At 40.4% G+C, this 20,892-nt stretch overlaps 1 protein-coding gene across 1 annotated transcript in view; it reads left to right on the top strand.

Moving 5' to 3' along the window:
* LOC126188809 (atrial natriuretic peptide receptor 1) overlaps nucleotides 1–20,892 on the top strand; it is a 783,072-nt gene that overhangs the window by 513,246 nt on the left and 248,934 nt on the right. Inside the window, exon 16 of the mRNA XM_049930422.1 lies at nucleotides 20,174–20,333. Coding sequence (XP_049786379.1) covers nucleotides 20,174–20,333 — 160 coding nt within the window. The remainder of the gene's footprint in view (nucleotides 1–20,173; nucleotides 20,334–20,892) is intronic.

The raw sequence follows: 20,892 nt of genomic DNA, 5'->3' as shown, positions 1-20,892 counted from the left end.
AGGAAAAGATGTGTGAATGGTTAAAGAGGAAAGGGAAAGAGGAGAAGACTGAAGAGTAAATGGGAGTGAGGTTAGTTAACATAGGTTCAGTCCAGGGAGATGGCGGGATGAAAGGATGTGTTGGAGTGCAAGTTCCCATCTCTGCAGTTCTGAGGGACTGGTGTTGGGTGGGAGAAGCCAAATGGCACATGTGGTGTAGCAGATTCCTAGGTCTGTAGAATTATACTGGAGGGCATGCTCTGCTACTGGGTATTGGACATCTCCTAAGCGGACAGTTCGTCTGTGTCTGTTCATGTGCTCAGCCAGTTTAGTTGTTGTCATACCGATGTAAAAGGCCGTGCAGTGCTGGCATGTCAGCTGATAACTGATAAATGACGTGTTGTTTCACATGTAGCCCTGCCTTGAATGGTGTATGTTTTACCAGTAGCGGGGCTGGAGTAGGTGGTTGTGGGGGGAATGCATGGGGCAGGTTACAGGGGTAGGAGCCGCTGGGTAGAGAAGGTAGTCTGGGAGTATTGTAGGGTTTGACAAGGATGTTATGGAGGTTAGGGGGGCGACAAAAGGCAACTCTGGGTGGTGTAGGAAGAATTTTGTCAAGAGATGATCTCATTTCAGGGCTTGACTTGAGAAAGTCATATCCCTGGCGGAGTAATTTGTTTATGTATTCGAGGCCAGGATAATACTGGGTGACAAGGGGGATGCTTCTGTGTGGTCTGGGGATAGGAACATTGTTGTTGGATGGGGAGGAATGTATTGCTCGACAGATCTGTTTGTGGACAAGGTCTGCAGGATAGTTGCGGCAGAGGAAAGCTCTGGTCAGGTTATTGGTGTAATTGTTGAGGGATTTGTCACTGGAGCAGATACGTTTGCCACGAATATTTAGGCTGTAAGGAAGGGAGCGTTTGATGTGGAATGGATGGCAGCTATCATAGTGAAGGTACTGTTGTTTGTTTGTGGGTTTGATACGGACAGAGGTGTGGATGTGAGCTTCAACAAGATGAAGGTCTACATCCAGGAAGGTGGCTTGGGTTTTGGGGAAGGACCAGGTGAAATTCAGATTCGAAAAGGAGTTGAGGTTACGGAGGAAATTAAGGAGCGTTTCTTCACCAAGAGTCCAGACAAACAAATCAGGGAAACTGCCATGGGAACCAGGATGGGAACCAGGATGGCTCCATTCTATACCAACCTCTTAATGGGCCGTATGGAGGAGGCTTTCCTGAAGACCCAACAGCTGCTTCCCCTGGCCTGGTATATGTATATAGATGGCATCACATACCTCTCAACCCATTACCCATTAAGTATCTTTTCATCTCCTCCTCTCTTTCTGGATGCTTCATTATTTTTATCAGGCAATGTAGTTTCTACAGCAATTCAAATATTTTCGTCATACCAAAATTACATCATACTACAATGCTCCGAGGCTGCTTTGCTCCATTCAGCCAAATTTTTGACCATGTACTAATGGAGATAATGAATCAATTGCCTCTGTCAGAAGGAAATCTTTATTATTTAATATCAATAGGCTGCTATTCATGCAGGCTGGAAATTTTCCAGCTTCCACTTCTTATGACAATCACTGTTACAAGAAATTTCATATGTGAATAGGACACTGGGTTGCAGATTTTGAAGTAACCCCATGCAGCTGAAAATCACATTTGCAGCCAAAACCAAAAGAATGACTTCTCAGACATCACTGGTAAAGCATCAGAGCTTGTAAGGCAACTGTGTGCCCATGTAAGCCAGTTATGACTAGTCACAATAAAGGAATGGGGATCATTTTTAACGTTCATTGCCAGAGAGTTGTAAATCAGCAAAAACATATTTTTGATGTTGTATGTAAAATGCTACAGTCATCACATAATGTCCCAAGTATCATGCCATACTTCAGACAAGCCAAATAATATTGGTGCACCTGGTTCAACAGTCACAGCAGGATCACATCAAAAATAGTACTGTTTAACTATTAAACAGCATGACATGAGCAAAATATCAAGAGCAGTGATTGACCTCATTTGCTGTCAACAGAACTAATGCCAATGAACAACAATGGAGTAATCACATGCACAAGATGGCAACTACAAACAACTTAAGTTGGAAGGAACACATAGAAAATGTTGTGGGGAAGGCTACCCAAAGACAGCATTTTATTGACAGGACACTTAGAATATGTAACAGATCTACTAAGGAGACTGCCAACACTATGGTTGTCCGTCCTCTATTAGAATGCTGCTGCATGGTGTGGGATCCTTACCAGATAGAATTGGTGGTGTACATAGAAAAAGTTCAAAGAATGGTAGCACATTTTGTATTATTGCAATACAGGGGTGAGAGTGTCATTGAAATGATACAGTATTTGTGGTGGACATCTTTAAAACAAAGGCTTTTTTCGTTGCAGTGGAATCTCCTCATGAAATTCCAATCAGCAACTTTCTCCTCCAAATGCAAAAATATTTTGTTGACACCCATCTTCACAGGGAGAAATGATCACCATGATAAAATAAAGGAAATTAGAGCTGTATACGAGATTGGAGTAATAGAGAATTGTGAATTGGTCCGATGAACCCTCTGCCAGGCACTTAAATGTGATTTACAGAGTATCCATGGATATGCAGATAGACAGATGTAGATGTAGAAGTGCAGTTCAGTCCTAGATGTCACTGACACTAAGAAGAAAGCAATGGGGCTTACTTTTTATCCATTCTCCAATATCAGCAGTATTATGATTACTCTCTTCTGTTTTGTCCTCATTCTTTTTTCTCTTTGGTTCAGATGAAGATTGCAGTTTTGTTTCACTACCTAATGCTAATGTGTGTGTACCTAATTTTAAAATTAATAATCATGTTAATTGCAAACATTTCATAAACAGATGATCATACATGTCCGGGACACATAATTAACTATGTTTTTCTATTACCCAATCATTGTGTAAAATGAAGATTCCTGACAGGTGAGAGATTAAAACTGCATCTTGGATCAGGACTCAGCTCAGTCAGTAAGAGCATTACACACAAAAGTGTGAGATTCTGAGTTTATCTGCTGCTTACTGCTGACATCACCAGTAAGGAAAGTGAGAGAAAGGTACTATCAGAAGTGTAGTTGTGATAGATAGTGGTAAGAGCAGTGCCCCTGGAAGGGAGGGTTTTGGGTCTGAACCCTGGTCCAACAAAATTGTACACTCTTCATACTAGTATATGTAAAGCATACAATTTACAAGGATGTATCAGCAGAGTGATTTGTTAGTTGTTCTGATGGTATTTTGCCATGAGAAGGAACTATGGTATTGCATATGAGTTTGTATGGCTACGTAGTTGGTAAAGCAGTATGGCATTTGATGAAAACCGGGAAAATTCATGGAGGTTCTTAAATTCTTAGATGACCTGTATGCCTTCAAATTACAAATACATTAAGTAATGTTTATATGAAAATAATACGAAGAAGTTAAAAGATATTGTCATATGGTATTTATCTCTGCCAGATGAAAGGAATCTTTCTGACACAGAAAATTATTTGTGGTATACTTAAGTTGCTTATTACTGACACTGACAGAAAATTAATTTTCATTCCAATAATTGTCGCTGCTTGGATAGTTATTCTTCATGTCTTAATGTCCCTTGCAGAAAAATAAACTGGTACTAAGGTCAGAGCATAGTATGGGATGTCAAACTGAGAAAAAGTTTCCAAATGCTTGTCAGTCAAAAATGCACTGTTTGGAGGTACGACTGTATCTGAAGGTTAATAAAGATTCTCGACACAGGTTTTATAATGTTATTCAGACTTAACTGGGACATCATTGTTTATGGAGGCTTCAATATTGCATTTTTGACAGGTAGTACTGATAGAGAACATAGTTGTTAATGTCCAGCTATGTGTTACACACCACAGAAAAAATTGCAACACTCATTGACAATTTCTTCTGTGCTTTAGATGTAAAAGCAATAGTTAGTGATATATCTGACCATAATGGCCAGATGTTATGCTGATTAGTTAGGCTCAGATAATAGAAACATCATAAACAATGAATCAGTCACAGTGCTTAGATGTCTGTTATGAGAAGAGTACTAGGGGAATATGGAAAATTTAACTCGTACAAGACTTTGAGCCCCGCTTGCCTCTAAAATCAACATATGTAAAAAAGGAAAGAAAGAAGAAGAAGCAAGGAAAAGGGATGGATAACTCCTGGAATAAATGTATTTTGTGCTGGTAAGATAGAGCTCTGTTTAATTCATATGACATTGCAGAATTGCCTAGTTTGGTATTAAAAAACTGAAACACATGCAATAGACTCAAAAAATGAAAAATTCAAGAATAAAGAAAAGCAAATTGAAACATTGTCAAACAGGTAACAAATAGAAATGCAAAGCAAATTATACCATCATACTCAATGATTAATTCCTCAGAGTTGCATAAACATTGTATCCACAATAAACAACTAGATACATATACACTATATCTGTTTTGGAAACCATTGCATGCACCACCAGCAGATATTAGTTTCAAAAAATAATGCCAAAAGAAATTGTTAAAATTCATTACTGGTACATAGTACTTCTGCTGGCTATGCTGGTGTTTCTACCAGAGTATTATAGTCTTAAGATAACTTGATAGGGCAATCCTTATGCTATCTTCATAAGGAGTTAATGACTCCAGGCATATTTCTTGACAGTCTTCAATATGGTGTAATGGCACTCATCTATAAAAGTGTCTAATTACAGACTAATTTTGTTCCTCTCAGTATTTATAAATGTATTTTGGGAACGTGATCTTTGATCAAATATAGTCTCCTTTTTATGTGCTGAACATTTTAACTGCTTCTTTGTTTGGATTACATACAAGATTCACTTCAGAGAAAGCTATACAAAACCTACAAATAACCTCAAACTAAATAAGAAATGTTATCCTGCTGGTTTATTGAGAGGCCTTGTTAAAGGCATTGGCTGTCAGACTCACAAAATCCTACTTGCACTGTAATCTTAGATTCGCCACAGAAAGAAGTCACATTGATAGAGCATGTCGCAGTAATGAAAAAAAGGGTTAAGAGAATGAGGGAACATGACTTGTGGGGTCCCACAAGGATTGATATAGAGCGTACTCTCAGTCTTAACCTGTATAAATGATTTTCAAATGTTTTTAAACGTTGATTAAAAATGGTAAAATTTATTGAATACACAATAATACTCATTAAGAGTGCAAAGGTGACATTATCAAGCTTGGTACAAATGATAACTGAACAGGTCTACAACTGTTTCACAGCAATCAATGTAAGTCTTAATCTCAATAAGATTTATATTAGACCATTTCAAACAAGGAAAAACATACCTGCTAGTGCCATAAGTAGACATTAACTATCAAGCACTAAATTAAATACTGCTTATAAAACACAAGTCAAAATGGATTCAGCAAATAGATTAAACAAAAAGTTCATTTCAGTATGTATTTCCCTTAGAGGTATCTCCCATTTCCTTGATAATGACATCAGTTTCAAATAGTACTATAAAAATTAGAATATAATGTCCATTCAAAAATCTCTCTGTGTGTTGACCTAAAGAAGAGAGAGATGACTTATTTAACATATTTCCACTTCATTGTTGTCTTCTGGCATTGTTTTCTGGGACAGTGCACCAAAAGTAAATAAAGTAAGAATATTGTGCAAAGTATGCAGTCAAATATTTTGCAGAAGCCTTGTTAAGAACATTCTTAAATTCATTTCCCAGTACATTTACCCTTTAATGGTTTCTGTTTCTCATAATAAAACTAAGTTACAAATCTACAATAACATTACAAGATATAGAAATCATTTTAATGATTTTCATTTTGACTTTACTATCTTGATTAGCATTCAGCATGAAATTAAGTACTCTATTGGATCTAGCCCACACATCACTTATAGGGTGCCATAACAATAGTAGTTTTATTTCTACAAAGCAGATTGACAATACTTAACTTTGGAGTTACATCGGTGTCACAAGTGACATGCAAACAGAAATAGTCTTTGCTAAAGACAGAGTCCAAGTAAGCGCTTGATATGGATCACTACAATCTGTTCTGCAAGTGCTGAGTGCTCGTCTACATGCATCCACTAATGTCCATACACTTAGTCAATCTGAGTGGCTGAGGCTAGCAAGAGCAGCGCTAATATTCACTTATTGCATTTGTCACTTCTAGCGCAGCAACGTCGTCCTTGTCAGCAGACTATTGCCTGACATTTCCTCACTGCCTTTTCTGGTCTTGCATTCAACCTCTTCATTCTGGCACTTGTGGTTAAGCCAGAACATTCCTCTCCCCCCCTCCCTAAGGTAATGAACTGTCTAAGTGTAGAGAGAGTGACCACAGAGAAGGATGCAGGAGTGTGGGCACAACGTCGGGCTGGACGCTGTAGCTGTAGGGAATGTAAAACTTCCGGACGTACCCCATCATCCAGCCTGCGCTCTGACGGAAACATCCCCTGGAAAAAGACAAGAAGGGTATGCGTCCACCTCCTGCTGGCATGAACCAAATGAGGAAGGTGGCGAATACTGTGGTGTGAGCAGGTCCAGATCCATTGGTAGGACGAGAGGAGGCAAAAGCTCCGTCTCCATGGGGTCGTCATGCGGTGTTGTGATGACACCCTCTGGCATCTGCTGTGGCCGCGCTGTCCTCTGGACCCGTGAATCTGGGGGAAGAGACTGAAAGATCATCATGTACAAGACAGATGTGAAACTGATTTTGATGGCAGTGTTGCAAGCCATCTGGACCTGAAACATACATGCAGGTGCCAAGTTGATGGATGATCTCACCTCATACCCACCATCTGCTGCCACTAAAAACCCTGTAAAATTAAATATCATGTAACACAAAGCAATACTTGTGGCCTTCCTTTGGTGCCAGATACTGAGGAGGGTAGAGCAGGTGGCGCTGTGAAGCAATTCCGCTGGCAATAGTCCATCTCATGGGTGTGAACAATATGAGGTGAGAAACAGTTGCAGTGCTTGATCCCTGGTGGGTGCAGAGTGAAGTTTGGCCATCTGCTGCTTGAATGTTCTGACAAAATGTTCCATTTTGCTGTTTGACTATGGCTGGAATGGTGCACTAGTTAGATGCTGTATGCCATTGCATTCACAGAATGTTTCAAATTCATTTGATGTGAACTGAGGTCCATTTTCTGACACTATTACTTCAGGTAAACCTTCTAGGCAAAATTCCAAGACAGCACCTGAATTGTGCTATGTGATGTTGTTGAGTTCACTGGCACAGCAAAAGGGAACTTGCTATATGAGTCAACCACTATCAACCAACGAGTGTTCCAAAAAGGTCCCGCAAAGTCTATGTGCACACATTGGCATGGCAATTGTGACTTAGGCCAAGCAGAGAATTTTTGTGGCAGAGCAGACTGAATTTCCACACATGCATGACAATGTGACATCATCTGTTCTATTTAGACATCCATACCCTGCCAAGTACAGTGTCGACGCGATAACTGTTTTGTACGAACAATCCCTCAGTGTCTTTGGTGAGGTACTTTCTCTTTTTGCAAAGTCAACACACGTAACTTGCCACTGACATTCAAACAAGTATCACACCTTTCTGTACAGTGAGGTTATGCTAATGGGCAAAGTATCAGCATACCACAGAGTTCTTTATGCTGTTCAGTGAGTGAGACCAGGACGTGCCAATGCACTTGAGCAAAATGTTGAAATCTGGGTCAGCTTCCATGCCCTGTGCAATTTTCTTGTAGTTCAGTGGAAAAGACTGAAGCAATTCAGAATCCTGAACATTGATGTGGCAACAAGATGCAGCAGAAGTGTCAATGTCTGTGTCAGGGCCAATCGGAAGATGTGAAAGTGCATCCGCATTACCATGTTGAGCTGTCGGATGATACATAATCTCATACTGGTTTTGAGACAACAACAAAGCCCATCTTTGCAATTTTTGGGCAGTTCATACAGGAACCAGTTTCATTGGATGAAACAAAGACTGCAAAGGATTGTGGTCTGTTACTCAGTAGAATTTTGTGCCGAACAAATAGTTGTGAAATTTGGTGTCGTCATACACAATAGCCAATGCCTCTTTTTCAATTGATTCCACAAGATGAAGCATCCTCTGGCAAGACAACTGGTTTGTCAGGATCAAAGTGACTAAGTATTAGTCACTGAGCAATGCAACTCTAAGCTTTTGAAAAGCTACTTGGCACTCATTTGTCCAAACAAAGACCACATTCTTGTGATTCTAATGCAGTGGGGCTGCGATTTGTGCAGCATTCGGTATGAACCGAATATAATAGTTCATTTTTCCTAAAACTGACTGCAATTCTGTGATATTAGGAGGAACTGGCAAGTATTATATGGCTAACAAATGCAGCTGAAGAGGATGTACACCTTGCCTGTTTATGACATGACAAAGATACTGCCACTCACGTTTTAAAAAATCACACTTGTGCAGTCTACAACTCAGTTCTGCATCAGATAACACACGAAACGAAGCACATGAATTTGCAATATGTTCTTCAGGTGTATGACCTGCTATGACAGTATTGTCCAAATACTTTGAACAGTTTGGTACTTGTGCAGTCAGCTGTATCAAATACCATTGGAAAACGGCAGGTGCGGAAGCACTGCCAAAAGGCAATGTGGAAGCACTGGCAAAAGGCTAATTCAAATATTTAAACAAGCCCAAGTGAGTATTTATTACACACACATGTTGAGATTATTCATCAAGTGGTATTTGAAGACACACATCATGCAAATCAATTTTTGAAAAATAGTGTCCAGCGTCTAATCTGTTCATGAGATCCTCTGGGGATTGACTGTAGACTTAAAGTCAACACAGATGCGAATGTGACCCGTTAACTAGCTGATATGGGCACAGTAACTCCTTTATCTTGCAATTCTTTAAGTTCCACTGCCAGATGCGAATGTGACCTGTTAACTAGCTGACATGGGCACAGTAACTACTTTATCTTGCAATTCTTTAAGTTCCACTGCAACTTTGTCCTGTAATGCAATGGGAACAGTTCTGGCCCATCAAAATTTCAGCTGAGCATTGAATTTACACACTGACAACACGTTGTCCTGAATATTAAATCCAAACAAGTCAAAAGAATCAAGACCAAATACGTTCTCACACTTGCATGATTGTAGCACTGTAAAAGTCACTGTTCACATACACGAGTGATACATGGCAGGCAGAGTACATGTTCTGAGAATGGGAATGTCTTGTCCATTATAAGCTGTCAGTTGTGTGATAGTTTTAGACAGGTGTGGGAAGCCTAATAGTACATACAGTGACGATTTAGCAATGTGATAGAGGCATCTGTGTCCAACTGAAATTTCACATGTTTCCCACAAATAAGTAAATGAACAAAAGTTTGTTTCACTGGTGTATCACTGACAAAACTGCACGCTTTCTAGTTGCAGACTTGGAATATACAGCACTAATGACATGGGCCTTGTGATGAGAGTTTTGTGAGTGGGCTGAATTATTATGTTTGTTCTGTTGCAAACATACATATTGTATGTGTCCTTTCCTACAAGAAGCATAACACTGAGCTTGTCGCGAGGGGCAGTCTTGGCATTTGTGCCGTGAATAACACCTAGGGCAAGACTTAGTTCTGTTCGCCTTTGTAGCCACCTGTTTAGCAAACTGCTTATGTGGTTGGGAACGTTGTTTACTTGGCTTGGCTAGCACATGCTGCCTGTGCGGAATGGGGCAATCACAACAATGAGACTCAACCTGAAAAATAGCTGGCTGCTCAAATGTGTGAGCCGACAAGGCACCACAATTGTATTGATCTAGTATTAGCACCACCTGCTGAAATGATGGATTGGACTGTTCCAAAATTTGTTCTGTGAGTTTGGCATCAGGTACACTGTACACAAGCGCATCACACAACATAATATCTGAACATAAAGCACCACAAGCACATTTGAATTTTGATTCCCTTGTCATACCTTGCAAATCTGTTACCCACTTCCGATAAGTTTGTTCTGACCATTTTTTGCAATTAAAGAACTGATACCTAGCTGCTACCACATTCACTTGTTGGTTGTAATAGTTTGTTATGAACTGTACTACTTGGCTGTATGACAGTTCACTCAGAGTGGTATTAGGATACAACTTCTCGATAAGTCTGAACACTGCACTTCCTACCATGGATAATAGATAGGGAAGTTTCACAGTAGCTGCGACATTGTGGGTGATGAGATGCAATTCAAACTGGGCTAACCACTCGAGCTATTCCTCTTCTTGTGCACAAATTGTGAAAAAGGTGGTACAGCAGCTGCAGTAGGTGATGTTTGTTCTGTTGGGCATGCAGCATTGGCTGCTAGCTGCTGTACCATGTTGAGCAGGGTAGAAATCTGCTGTGTCTGAAACTGAAACATCTGGATTAGGTGTGTGGCATCTAATGCTTGCAGCTGTGGTGCCGGATGCAATGGGCAGGACAGGATTGGTGGGCATGTTGGAAAACAAGAAGTAGGACAAAGCAAAGAAATGTTCTGCAGTGCCCACCTGTAACCACTGATTAGCAAAAATGACAAGAAACTATTAAAGCAAAGTGAGTGCCCCTGCAAAGTAATGATAAGAGAGAATTAAGGCACCAGCATGGAAAGCACATAAATTTCTGTGGCCGTCAGCACATAGTTCGTTTGATCTTGCCAACTCTTTGCTTACAGGGTGCCTAAGGGATGCTGCACTCTCGGAGTGCAATACAACAATTCAAGCAAATAACATTAGTAGCTTCATTTCTATAAAGCAAATTGGCAATACTTAGCTTTGTAGTTACATCAGTGTCCCAAGTGATGTGCAAACAGAAATTGTCTTTGCTAAAGACAGAGTCCAAGTAAGCACTTGATACAGAGCACTACAATCTGTTCTGCAAGTGCCTGTATACATCCATCCAATAATGTCCATACACTTAGCCGATCTGAGTGGCCTAGGATAGCAGGAGTGGCACTTATATTCACTTCTTGCACATGTCACTGCTGGGGCGGCGATGTCCTTATCAGCGGGCAATTGGCTGATGTTACCTCACCGCCTTTTCTGGTGTTGCGTTCATCCTCAGCACTTGTGGTTATGCCAGAACATACTCAGGTGTATAAAACAACAATTTGGGAACCCTACTAATTCAGAAGAAAATTAAAAACATCTAATTGCTACTCCTTCCATAAATTAATAAATAATCTTTATTGAAGGCTTGAAAATCATAATCTGGATTGCCAATTAACTGCCCATCTTAACAACTTCATTACTTATATTCTGTGACCTCTTGTATGGGTTAATTTTAATAAAATCTGCTTCATACAAGCCCCTGCTCCTCAGAGATACATCAGATTCAAGCCTTTGAATCTCAGTGCTTTGAATGTTTATGATGATCTTCCCAAGATCTTCATATACCCAGTACATGCAGTAATGTGTCGAATGCCACTGACAGATTCATATGTATGGGTATGATCTGACATTAGGTCATTCAAGAGAAATCTTATGCCTTATCAGCACAATATCTGTTATTCATTTCTGTAATGCACATTTTAGACATTTAGGAGTATTCTCCGGATATACATTCCCGACCCAGGAAGCTGACCACTCTTTGATGAGATCGTTCTTGGCTACTATGGGGCCCCAGTCTTTGCAGCATCTTTTTCCCTCAAGTGGGGCTTGCTCGCCACCCACCCTCCAAAATGACTGACCCCTGGCCAAGATGGCTGCTCACTTGCCTTTTCAGCACAATATCTGTTATTCATGTCTGTAATGCACATTTTAGACATTGAGGAGGATTCTCCTGATATACACTCTCGACCCAGGAAGCTGACCACTCTTTGATGAGATCGTTCTTGGCTACTATGGGGCCCCAGTCTTTGCAGCATCTTTTTCCCTCAAGTGGGGCTTGCTCGCCACCCACCCTCCAAAACAACTGAGCCCTGGCCAAGATGGCTGCTCACTTATATAGGCTCAGACATCAACCCCCTTGTTATGCAAGTACCAGTCTCTCCTCCTGCTATTCTTTTTTCCCTTATGACGGGGCGGTAAATAAAGAAGGAAGTGCAGTTGCAGGGAGTTCACATGAATGTGCATATACAAATGTTGGTTAAAAAATGTTATTGCAAATTTTGGCTCTCACATAAGTCTCAGGGGATGATTCCCACACTTGGTGCATTAGTACACTTCCACACCCACACATTTGTTATAGTTTTTTTAATTAATTATTCACTGAGACATAAGTAAAGTTAATGCTAGGGAACAAAATTAGGTGATTATTATAGCAAAATCAGTTTTTTCATGACACAGCTAAATCACTATTATTGGCATTGTCCTTTTCTTTCACGCAATGAAATTAGCACTGGTGAGATGATTTACAGTTTTACTTTAATAATAATTTGACTCCGAGCCCCCAATAGCAGTAATTTAGGCTGCTATAATCTAAAGTTATTTAGTCAATTCGAACAGATCCACTGTCCTCTTTGTTCTAACAGTTTTGGCGTGAAATCAGACTGCCACATGTTCACTCACGATGATATATACCTTGTAAATTGTACTCACACAAATAATTGTAGCACTTCCAGTTCAGCAAATATATGCTTGCACACTTCCTCTATTAAAGAATACTCTTTGTCGAAATAAATCGGTGCAAGAAAGAATTCTCAAATGACCACATGGGGCACCCTCAAGTGGGGCTTGCTCGCCACCCACCCTCGAAAACGACTGACCCCTGGCCAAGGTGGCTGCTCACTTATATAGGCTCAGACATCAACCCCCTTGTTATGCAAGTACCAGTCTCAACAGTTAAGGTTACGAATTGTGATACATACATCCCTCAACAGATATAACTACACCATCAGAACCATGCTAAAAAGTACATCTTACCTACTATGTTACATTAATTTCTAGGGTTATTCTAATGTCCGTAAATCAAGTTTTAGTTTTTGCAAAATTTCGCCACTTAGTGCAAATTTGTTTGTTGACATCTGTGCTGCAAAGTTTTAACGTAGAACTGCATATAGCACCATTTTTAGACGTAATCTATAGTGATCTACAGATTGTACTGCTCAAAATCTTCATATATATAATAATTAACTAATTATGGGCGATAAATGTTAATAATAATTTTCAAACAATGAAAACTATTGCAAGTTAAGTGTGTAGTATAACTTAACTAGTTTAAAATACGTGTGATGCCACCCAAAATATTATATAGTGCCGTTCTTTATGTCATGAATTTTCTGTTGAATTTTATAAACAATTTTCCCACAAACTTTGTTCATTGCTCTTTATGGGCTTAACTATTTATGAACATAAACATATGATTACGGCACTCGATCCGCTATGACGAAACGTTTTTAATGAGTGCTCGCTCATCCCTGTAAGTCAGTATTTACTATTTTTATTAATCTTTCAGTATTCGTGATATTAAACGATTTTGAGGTTAGTATAACGTTTGTGTCTCGTGACTTGGAATAAAGATTGATCTTTCAAAAGGTGCATATTGCTGACCACAATCCACTGCCGCATCGCTCTTCACCATAAGTTACATAGTTTTCGTGTAATGCGCGAAAAACCAAACAATGCCCCAAGCTGCGAGTCACGTAGCGACGGAGGCGTCCCAACGACCGTTGGGAATCTCGTGTGGGCGCGGCATGTGATTCTGCGAATCACGCACCGTGTAGCATGCTCGCTCTCCTCAAAGCAATCCTTGCATACTAGAAACATCCATCTAGTAATGGGGGTTTGTACTGTCACACCCTCCCTTGGGGAACATGTTCGGGATAATTTTGGGAATGTGTTCTGAATTTTCAGTAGCCTGACATCAGAACAGTCCCTACACTGTTTTTCTTTCTGTCTTCATTCTCCATTTCCTATCCTTCCTCTGCTTCAATGTTTAAGGTTCCTCTTTGTTTCTTCTTCCTCCCTATGCACTCCTGAAGGCTGGCCCATTCTTTGGTGTGCATAACAGGTGACTGGGTAACATGTAGTTCCCAGATGCAGATTGACAGGTAGGGTTCACATGTACCCCTTAGTACAGGCCAGGCTCAGAAAGGGGTGATTGCCTGAGCTGCTACTTTTGTAATTTGCCAATTTGTCCCTCTGTCAGGAGTTTGGGAGGTGTCACCTAAGCTGTGAACAATCACCTAAGAGGAGTGATCCCCCCTCTGAGGAGATTTTCTCACAATGAGAGAATCGCCATCTCAGTCTTTATCCAATAAACGTAAATGGAGTGAGGCTGAAGAGTCCAAAAGACTCTCCCAGCTGCACCTCAGTTCCTTATGATATCACATGCTGAAGGAGGTCAGTCCTTTGCTTTGGGTAATCCATTCAAAATTCAGAAAGATGTTGATGCCATCACTGGATCTGTGAAATCATGCTCTTGTTTATGTAATGGCACTTTGTTTCTGGAGACAAACTGTGATTCTCATGCCCAACAACTACTTACAGCTTCACTCCTCCACAGCTATCCTGTTCATGTTTAGGCCCACCAAACACTGAATTATTTGTGGGGTGTTATTTACACTAGGCTCCTCGATGGTCTGAGTGAGGAAGAAATCCAGACTTATCACTCTGATCAGTGTGTCAACTGCAGTACATAAGGTAATGAAAAAGGTTCATGCAACCTGAGTTCCTATGTGCACTCTTTTTCTCATGTTTGATAGGATAACACTTCCATCAAATGTCAGAGCAGGCTTTGAAGTAATCACAGTCTGACCGTACATTCTAAATCCAATGCACTACTAACAATGTCAACATTACAACCACACTGGAATGTCTTCTTGAAACACAGCCAAATATGTTATTGTGGTGGGGATGCTCACAAGAGTGATTGCCTGCCTCCTCCCCCCTACTTATCAACTGCAATGGAAACCATGCAGCTTCATCCTGAGAATGTCTCATGAATCATAATAAGCAGGCCATCCAGGAGATGTGGGTGAAAGAGAGGTGCCTTACCCTGCCGCTTGCATGTTGTTGGGTAGTTGAAAAGCCTGCATTTTACCATCTGGCACTTACAGTACTGTTCTTACTTCACCTCACTCAACGAAGGACACAGCCATGCAGACGTGTGACCTCAAATTCAGCACCTCAGTTGTAAAATTGTGCAGTGCCATAGTAGCTTCCCTGCCTCCTTCTCCTCTTGCTGTGCAAAAAGAGACCACATTTTTTACGCCAGTGGCCAAATCGCCTGCTACACAACTGGCAGGCCAAAAAGGCCAGAAGGAATACTCCTGCCAAGACTTTTTACATCCCTCCAGACAATGAACATATGAGATTCCCTCTGCCAACCAGAAAGTGTCCAAGAAATCAAACAATGGCAAATGGTCTGCAGCAGCCAAGGTGACACTCCTTCATCTCATCCCTCCTCCCCTTTCCCTATCATGACTCTCATAATATGAGATGCAACAAGGAAGAATTACAGTTACTCATAGAATCACAGTGTCCACTTATTTCCTGCCTCCAGGAAACTAAATTACATCCTCGCAAGTGCACACTTTTCTTTCTGGTCTGCTTTGACTTCGCCACAATGATGGCATTCCGTTTCATGGAGGAGTCATGCTGCTAATTCAGGATGACGTTCATAGTCAAACAATCTCCCTGGCTACCCAGCTTCAAGCTGTTGCAGGCTGCTTTTCCTTCCTCTCTTCACCTTTTCCCTTTGCACCGTGTACATCCTTCCATCACTCTATGTCACCAGGGCAGACTTCCTCCAGCTTATTGGGCAACTCTATCACCCCTTTCTGCTGCTCGGTGACTTTAATATGCACCGTTGCCTTTGGGGTTCTTCCAGAACCTGTCCAACAGTTGTCCTGTTGGCTGACTTTCTCAATCCACTGAAACTCATCTGCCTTAACATGGGAGCACCCACATTCCTTTCAGACTCCACACACACTTATTCCCATTTGGACCTCTCCTTCTGCACTGCCCACCTTGCCTGTCATCTCGAATTGTCCATTCTCTCTACACATACTGGAGCAACCATTTACCGTGTGCTGTCCATTTATTGCCTCCTATGGCACCTACATGCATGGCTTTACCCATCCCTGGTGACCTTCGAAGAACAGCATTTCCCCAGTTGTGGTGACCAGGTAGAATATCTTCCGAACGTTATCCTTACCACCGCAGAACTTTCCATTCCTCACACTTCAACTTTACCGCAACATTTCTCAGTCCCTTGGTAGATGGACGTGTGCCGTAATGCAATTCACGTGTGGTGATATGCCCTCCATGTTTATAACTATCATATTACAATGGAAAACTGTATTCATTATAAGCAGTTGCATGCACAATGCAGTTGCATTCTTTGGGACAGCAAAAAAGTAGCTGGATTTCATATACTAGTTCTTTTGAGAGTTCCACTGCCTCCTCCGTCGTGTGGGCGACCCTCTGGCAGCTCTCTGGGTCCAAGGTTCATTCCCCACTGTCCGGCCTGACCATAGTAGATGTCATTGTGGACCACATTGTTATCTGCAACAACTTAGGCCACTATTTTGCAGAGATTTCAAGTTCTACTTGCTGTCACACTGCCTTCCTCTATCAGACACTAGTGGAGGAGGCTTGGGTGACATCCTTCTCCTCCTCGAATCATGAGTGCTACAATGCTGCCTTTACTATGAGGGAGCTAGATCATGCTTTCAATTTACCTGATCTTCCACCCCAAGGCTGGACTACGTTCACATTCAGAAGTTGCAGCACCTTTCTCTTATGTGGAAGCATTTTCTCTTTTGTATGTAAAATTGCATCTCGACAGATGGCATGTTTCCCAGCTGCTGACATGAAGCCACTGTCATACCCATACCTATACCCTGTAAGAACAAACACCTTCCTTCTAGCTACTGCCCCATTTCTCTCAATAACTGTGTTTGTAAGGTGATGGAACATATAATCGTGCCTGGCTGCTATGGTGGCTCGAGTCTCACAATTTACTAACCACTGCAGAATGTGGATTCTGAGTCCACCGTTCTGCAGTTGACCATCTCCTTACCCTGTCAACTCATGTCATGAGTACTTTTCTCTGGAAATACCAGACTGTGGCTGTGTTTTTGATTTGGAGAGAGCCTATGACACCTGCTGGACAACGGTATCCTCCGTACTCTCTACAAGTGGAGCTTTTGAGGCTGCCTGGCCCGTTTCCGTCAGGAAGTTTTAAAAGACAGAGTTTTTAAGGTACATGAGGGTTCTGCCTTATTTGACATCTTTATCCAGTTGAACAGGGTATCTCAGGGCTCCATCCTGAGAGATGCCATTTTTTCTATAGCCATTAACCCTATTATGGCATCTCTGGCCCCATTTTTGTTGACGATTTTGCCCTCTATTGCAGTTCTTTCCTTGAGTGGTATCTTCAGCAATGTCTCGATCATCTTTACTCATGGGGCTTCAGAAACGGCTTTTGCTTTTCCACTGACAAAGCTGTTTGTGTGAATTTCTGGTGGCACAATAAGTTTCTTCCACTGTCTTTACATCTTGAGACTGTTTCTCTTCTGTTCACTGAATCTATGAAATTCCTGGAGATCATGCTCGATAGGAAATTTTCTTGGTCCTCCCTTGTGTCTTACCTGGCCACCCACTGTAGTGTTTCAAGAATTTCTGCACAAATTCTAGAAACACTCGGCCTTCCACTGTCTCAAACACACAATATTTTAGATGTGAGTGGGAAAAAGAACCCATCTACTGTATGTCACCTGTCTGTGTGTGCAGGTCCAAAGTTTATCATGAGAAGACAGTAGACACGGCAGTAGAACAGCACTGACTAGTACTTGTCGGTCGGTCCATGGAAGTCGTAATGAAAGCACACGGCACCACCAAGGAACTTCTGTGTCATTCTGTGCTGGTTTGTAATTGTGACTATTGTTGGTGATGAAAGAACAGTTGAGATTCTGAATTATGAAAAAACTCATCTCGGACTTGCTGGAGGCAAGACATATTTTATGATATGTTTGTAGTAGAGACATGGTTACTAAACCAACTCTTTTCTAAATGGACGTAAATCTGTTTCTAATATGAGACAATATGAGTTACTTACGAGATGTTAAATGTTTTGTGTGAAGTGTGAATTTTGTTTTTATGAAGCTCAAATATACCAATAGTCACTGAAAAGTATTCTTCGAGTACCAAACTATTTTGCAAGTGGTGAGAGTCTTTAAGATTCTTGTAACTAGCATCATTCTTCAGAGAAGTAATTTATAGAGACTCCAATAGGCGGCTATCCTTAGAACATGGCAACTGGTGTGAAAGGACTGCAGCAAAAATGAATTTTGAGACAAAACTGAGAAAATAAGCAATCAAATGTTGCCATAGCAACCAAGCGTAACAAGACAAAAGAACCGTTTCACGGAATTGGATTTTTCCTAAATATCCGATGGAGAAAATTTGTAAATGTAAATAAGGGAGTAGTAGTGAAAAAGCCACAATGAGAAAAACCGGAGAGAAGATCTCAACGTATTAGGCTAAGAAGAGATACGCCTAAAATAATACAACTAAGAAGATCTGGTGTGATGAGTATACAGTTCTCGCACATCATGGGTATGCAGATGTAGAAACCAGCATCCGTCGCCGCCGGTACCAGTTGCTGTTCACCGGTGCTGACCTGCTTTGACTTCGGCTCACTGACGCCTGTGAGGAAACCAACAACCAATGGCCGCAGTCCTCCTACCTCAGCCTGCCAGTTCTTCCATTCCTTCTGATGATCTCCTTGTTGGTGTCTGTCTGCAGATCATGTCACTTTGGCATCTTCGCTTCATGGGAACAACCTCTGGGGAATTAAACCTCTACCATCAGCATGGCTGTCTTTGTCTCAGTCCTCTCTCAATGGTGAGATCATTTCAGCAAGGTTGCATATGGGGCACTGTCATTTTAGCCATCCCCATATCTTAAGTGGTGATCCCCACAACTTTGTGCTCAGTGTTATCAATTTTAACAAATTGCTATTTCCTCACTGAATGCCCTTTTTTCAATCACATAACTTCTAATGTATGTTTGCCGTCTGAGTTATCAACCGCTTTAATGAATGACACATGTGCTATCGCCTCCATTTTACTTTTTATCTATTGTAGCACTACAGTGAACAACATTTAATGTTTAGTTTGGCACCTTTGCTCTCTCTCTCTACAGCTTTTTTTATTGACCTTTCTCCAAGAGGAAGTCCTTGCTCTTAGCTCTCTTTCCTGTCACTGACTGGTCTTAACATGTAGTCATTTCTAACTCCTTTTTTGTATTAGTGTTCTAAGGTTCTTATATGGGCGCATATGACCTTAGTTGTTTTTGTACCCTAAAACAAAACAAACGAACATTCTTGATATACATCTTGTATTTCAAACTTTCTACTCAACTTAGAATTGGATAGTAATGGTCACCTCAAAGTGACTTCAGTAGGCTATCAACACTACAGCATAAAAAAGGCAACCAGAAGAATTAAGCAAATTACAGAGATATATCTTATCTGTTTAATGATTTTAAAACATATGAGCCCATTGTGACAAATATATTAAGAATAAATTTAAGAATAACTTTTATTTTTGGTGAGTTAGATGTGTTAGTCTGATTTGATGGATTATATTAAGGACATATGGAGAAAAAGTGACTTCAGTAGGATATCAACATTCTACAGCATAAAAAAGGCAACCAGCAAACAACGTTTATTGAACACAATTAACTTCTGTAAAAATAAATCAAAATTGTTTATTAATCCACGAACCAAACACAATGCTTCTCGGAGGTATGTCCAACTAAGCCACAATAAAAGTATGAAATAATTTCTGGTTCAGTTGAATAAAGCCCAAGCATTACATACTGTCGAGCATGCATTTAGTAATAAGAGTTCCATTAAGCCAAAGACTGGTGAAAACCAAAAGTTCCTAATTCTTACCACTAATTCACACAGGAAACATTTGTAGCAGTCAGAGACCGCAGGTACAGGTGAGTTACATAACAGAACCAGAGGATTGTGTCCTTGCACATTGTATCTTGAATACACATCAGCTCAACACTGGTTAAACCTTCAAATCTCTTTAAGGAATTTACAATAGATGTAAATGTACCAGTTTTATCATAATGACACCATGTTTGAGAGAAACTGAGGGAATGTAGTTACATTAATCTGTTGGTTGGAACAGAGCATTTCTGGATTAACGTTAATTCCATAATGATTTTTTCATTTTAAATTTTTTATTTCAACTATAATTCAAAGTATATATGTAATATAATAAATATAATTTCATTTCAGGGTATGGCATATTTACACAGTTGTGAGCTTGGGGTACATGGTAAACTTCGTTCAGGAAACTGCCTCATTGATGGACGATTCGTGTTAAAGATAACAGACTTTGGATTACGCTCCCTAACTACTCCAGCAGAAGTAATAAAGGATCATAATTATTTCACTAGTAAGTTTCCAATCTTCTGCAAACCATATCATTATTTTAGGAGCATGAATGGAAGTACGTTTCCTGAAAATTTTATTTTATTAAAGAACAATTTTTTTATTTGTTTCATGTATCCATATTTTGGCAAGAAATAAAGTACTACAACTTTTGTTTTAAAATTTCAAGTATAATATTTTTAGCAGTTGAAGAAAAGTGCTTTAAAATGAAATACTCACAAAGTGTAGGAGGGTAGTGTCATACAGCTTCTATTTTTGACTGGGGAAAAATAAAGTTATCTAATTATTTTTTTGTTCCCATTTTTTTTTTGTTGTTTCTTTGCAGGTATACATCTGCAGTTAGGGATATAAAGTACACTGAAGTCCCCAGACCTAATACTGTAGCATGGCACCAGGGCATTCACAACAAAATGACACAGTCCATTGATAAAGTGGAGTATCTGGTGGCATCACTGGTTGTATTAGGCAATGTCCTAATAATTGTAACATTGATAACACTGACTTATCAACAGCTGGCAAGGTCGTCATGTCATGTGCCCCAATGATGATTGAATTTGCTATTC

The sequence above is a fragment of the Schistocerca cancellata genome, chromosome 5 (genome assembly GCF_023864275.1).
Source record: "Schistocerca cancellata isolate TAMUIC-IGC-003103 chromosome 5, iqSchCanc2.1, whole genome shotgun sequence".
Classification (NCBI taxonomy): Eukaryota; Metazoa; Arthropoda; class Insecta; order Orthoptera; family Acrididae; genus Schistocerca; species Schistocerca cancellata.
The sequence above is the reverse complement of the archived record's forward strand: the minus strand, read 5'-3'. Positions and strand labels throughout refer to the sequence as shown.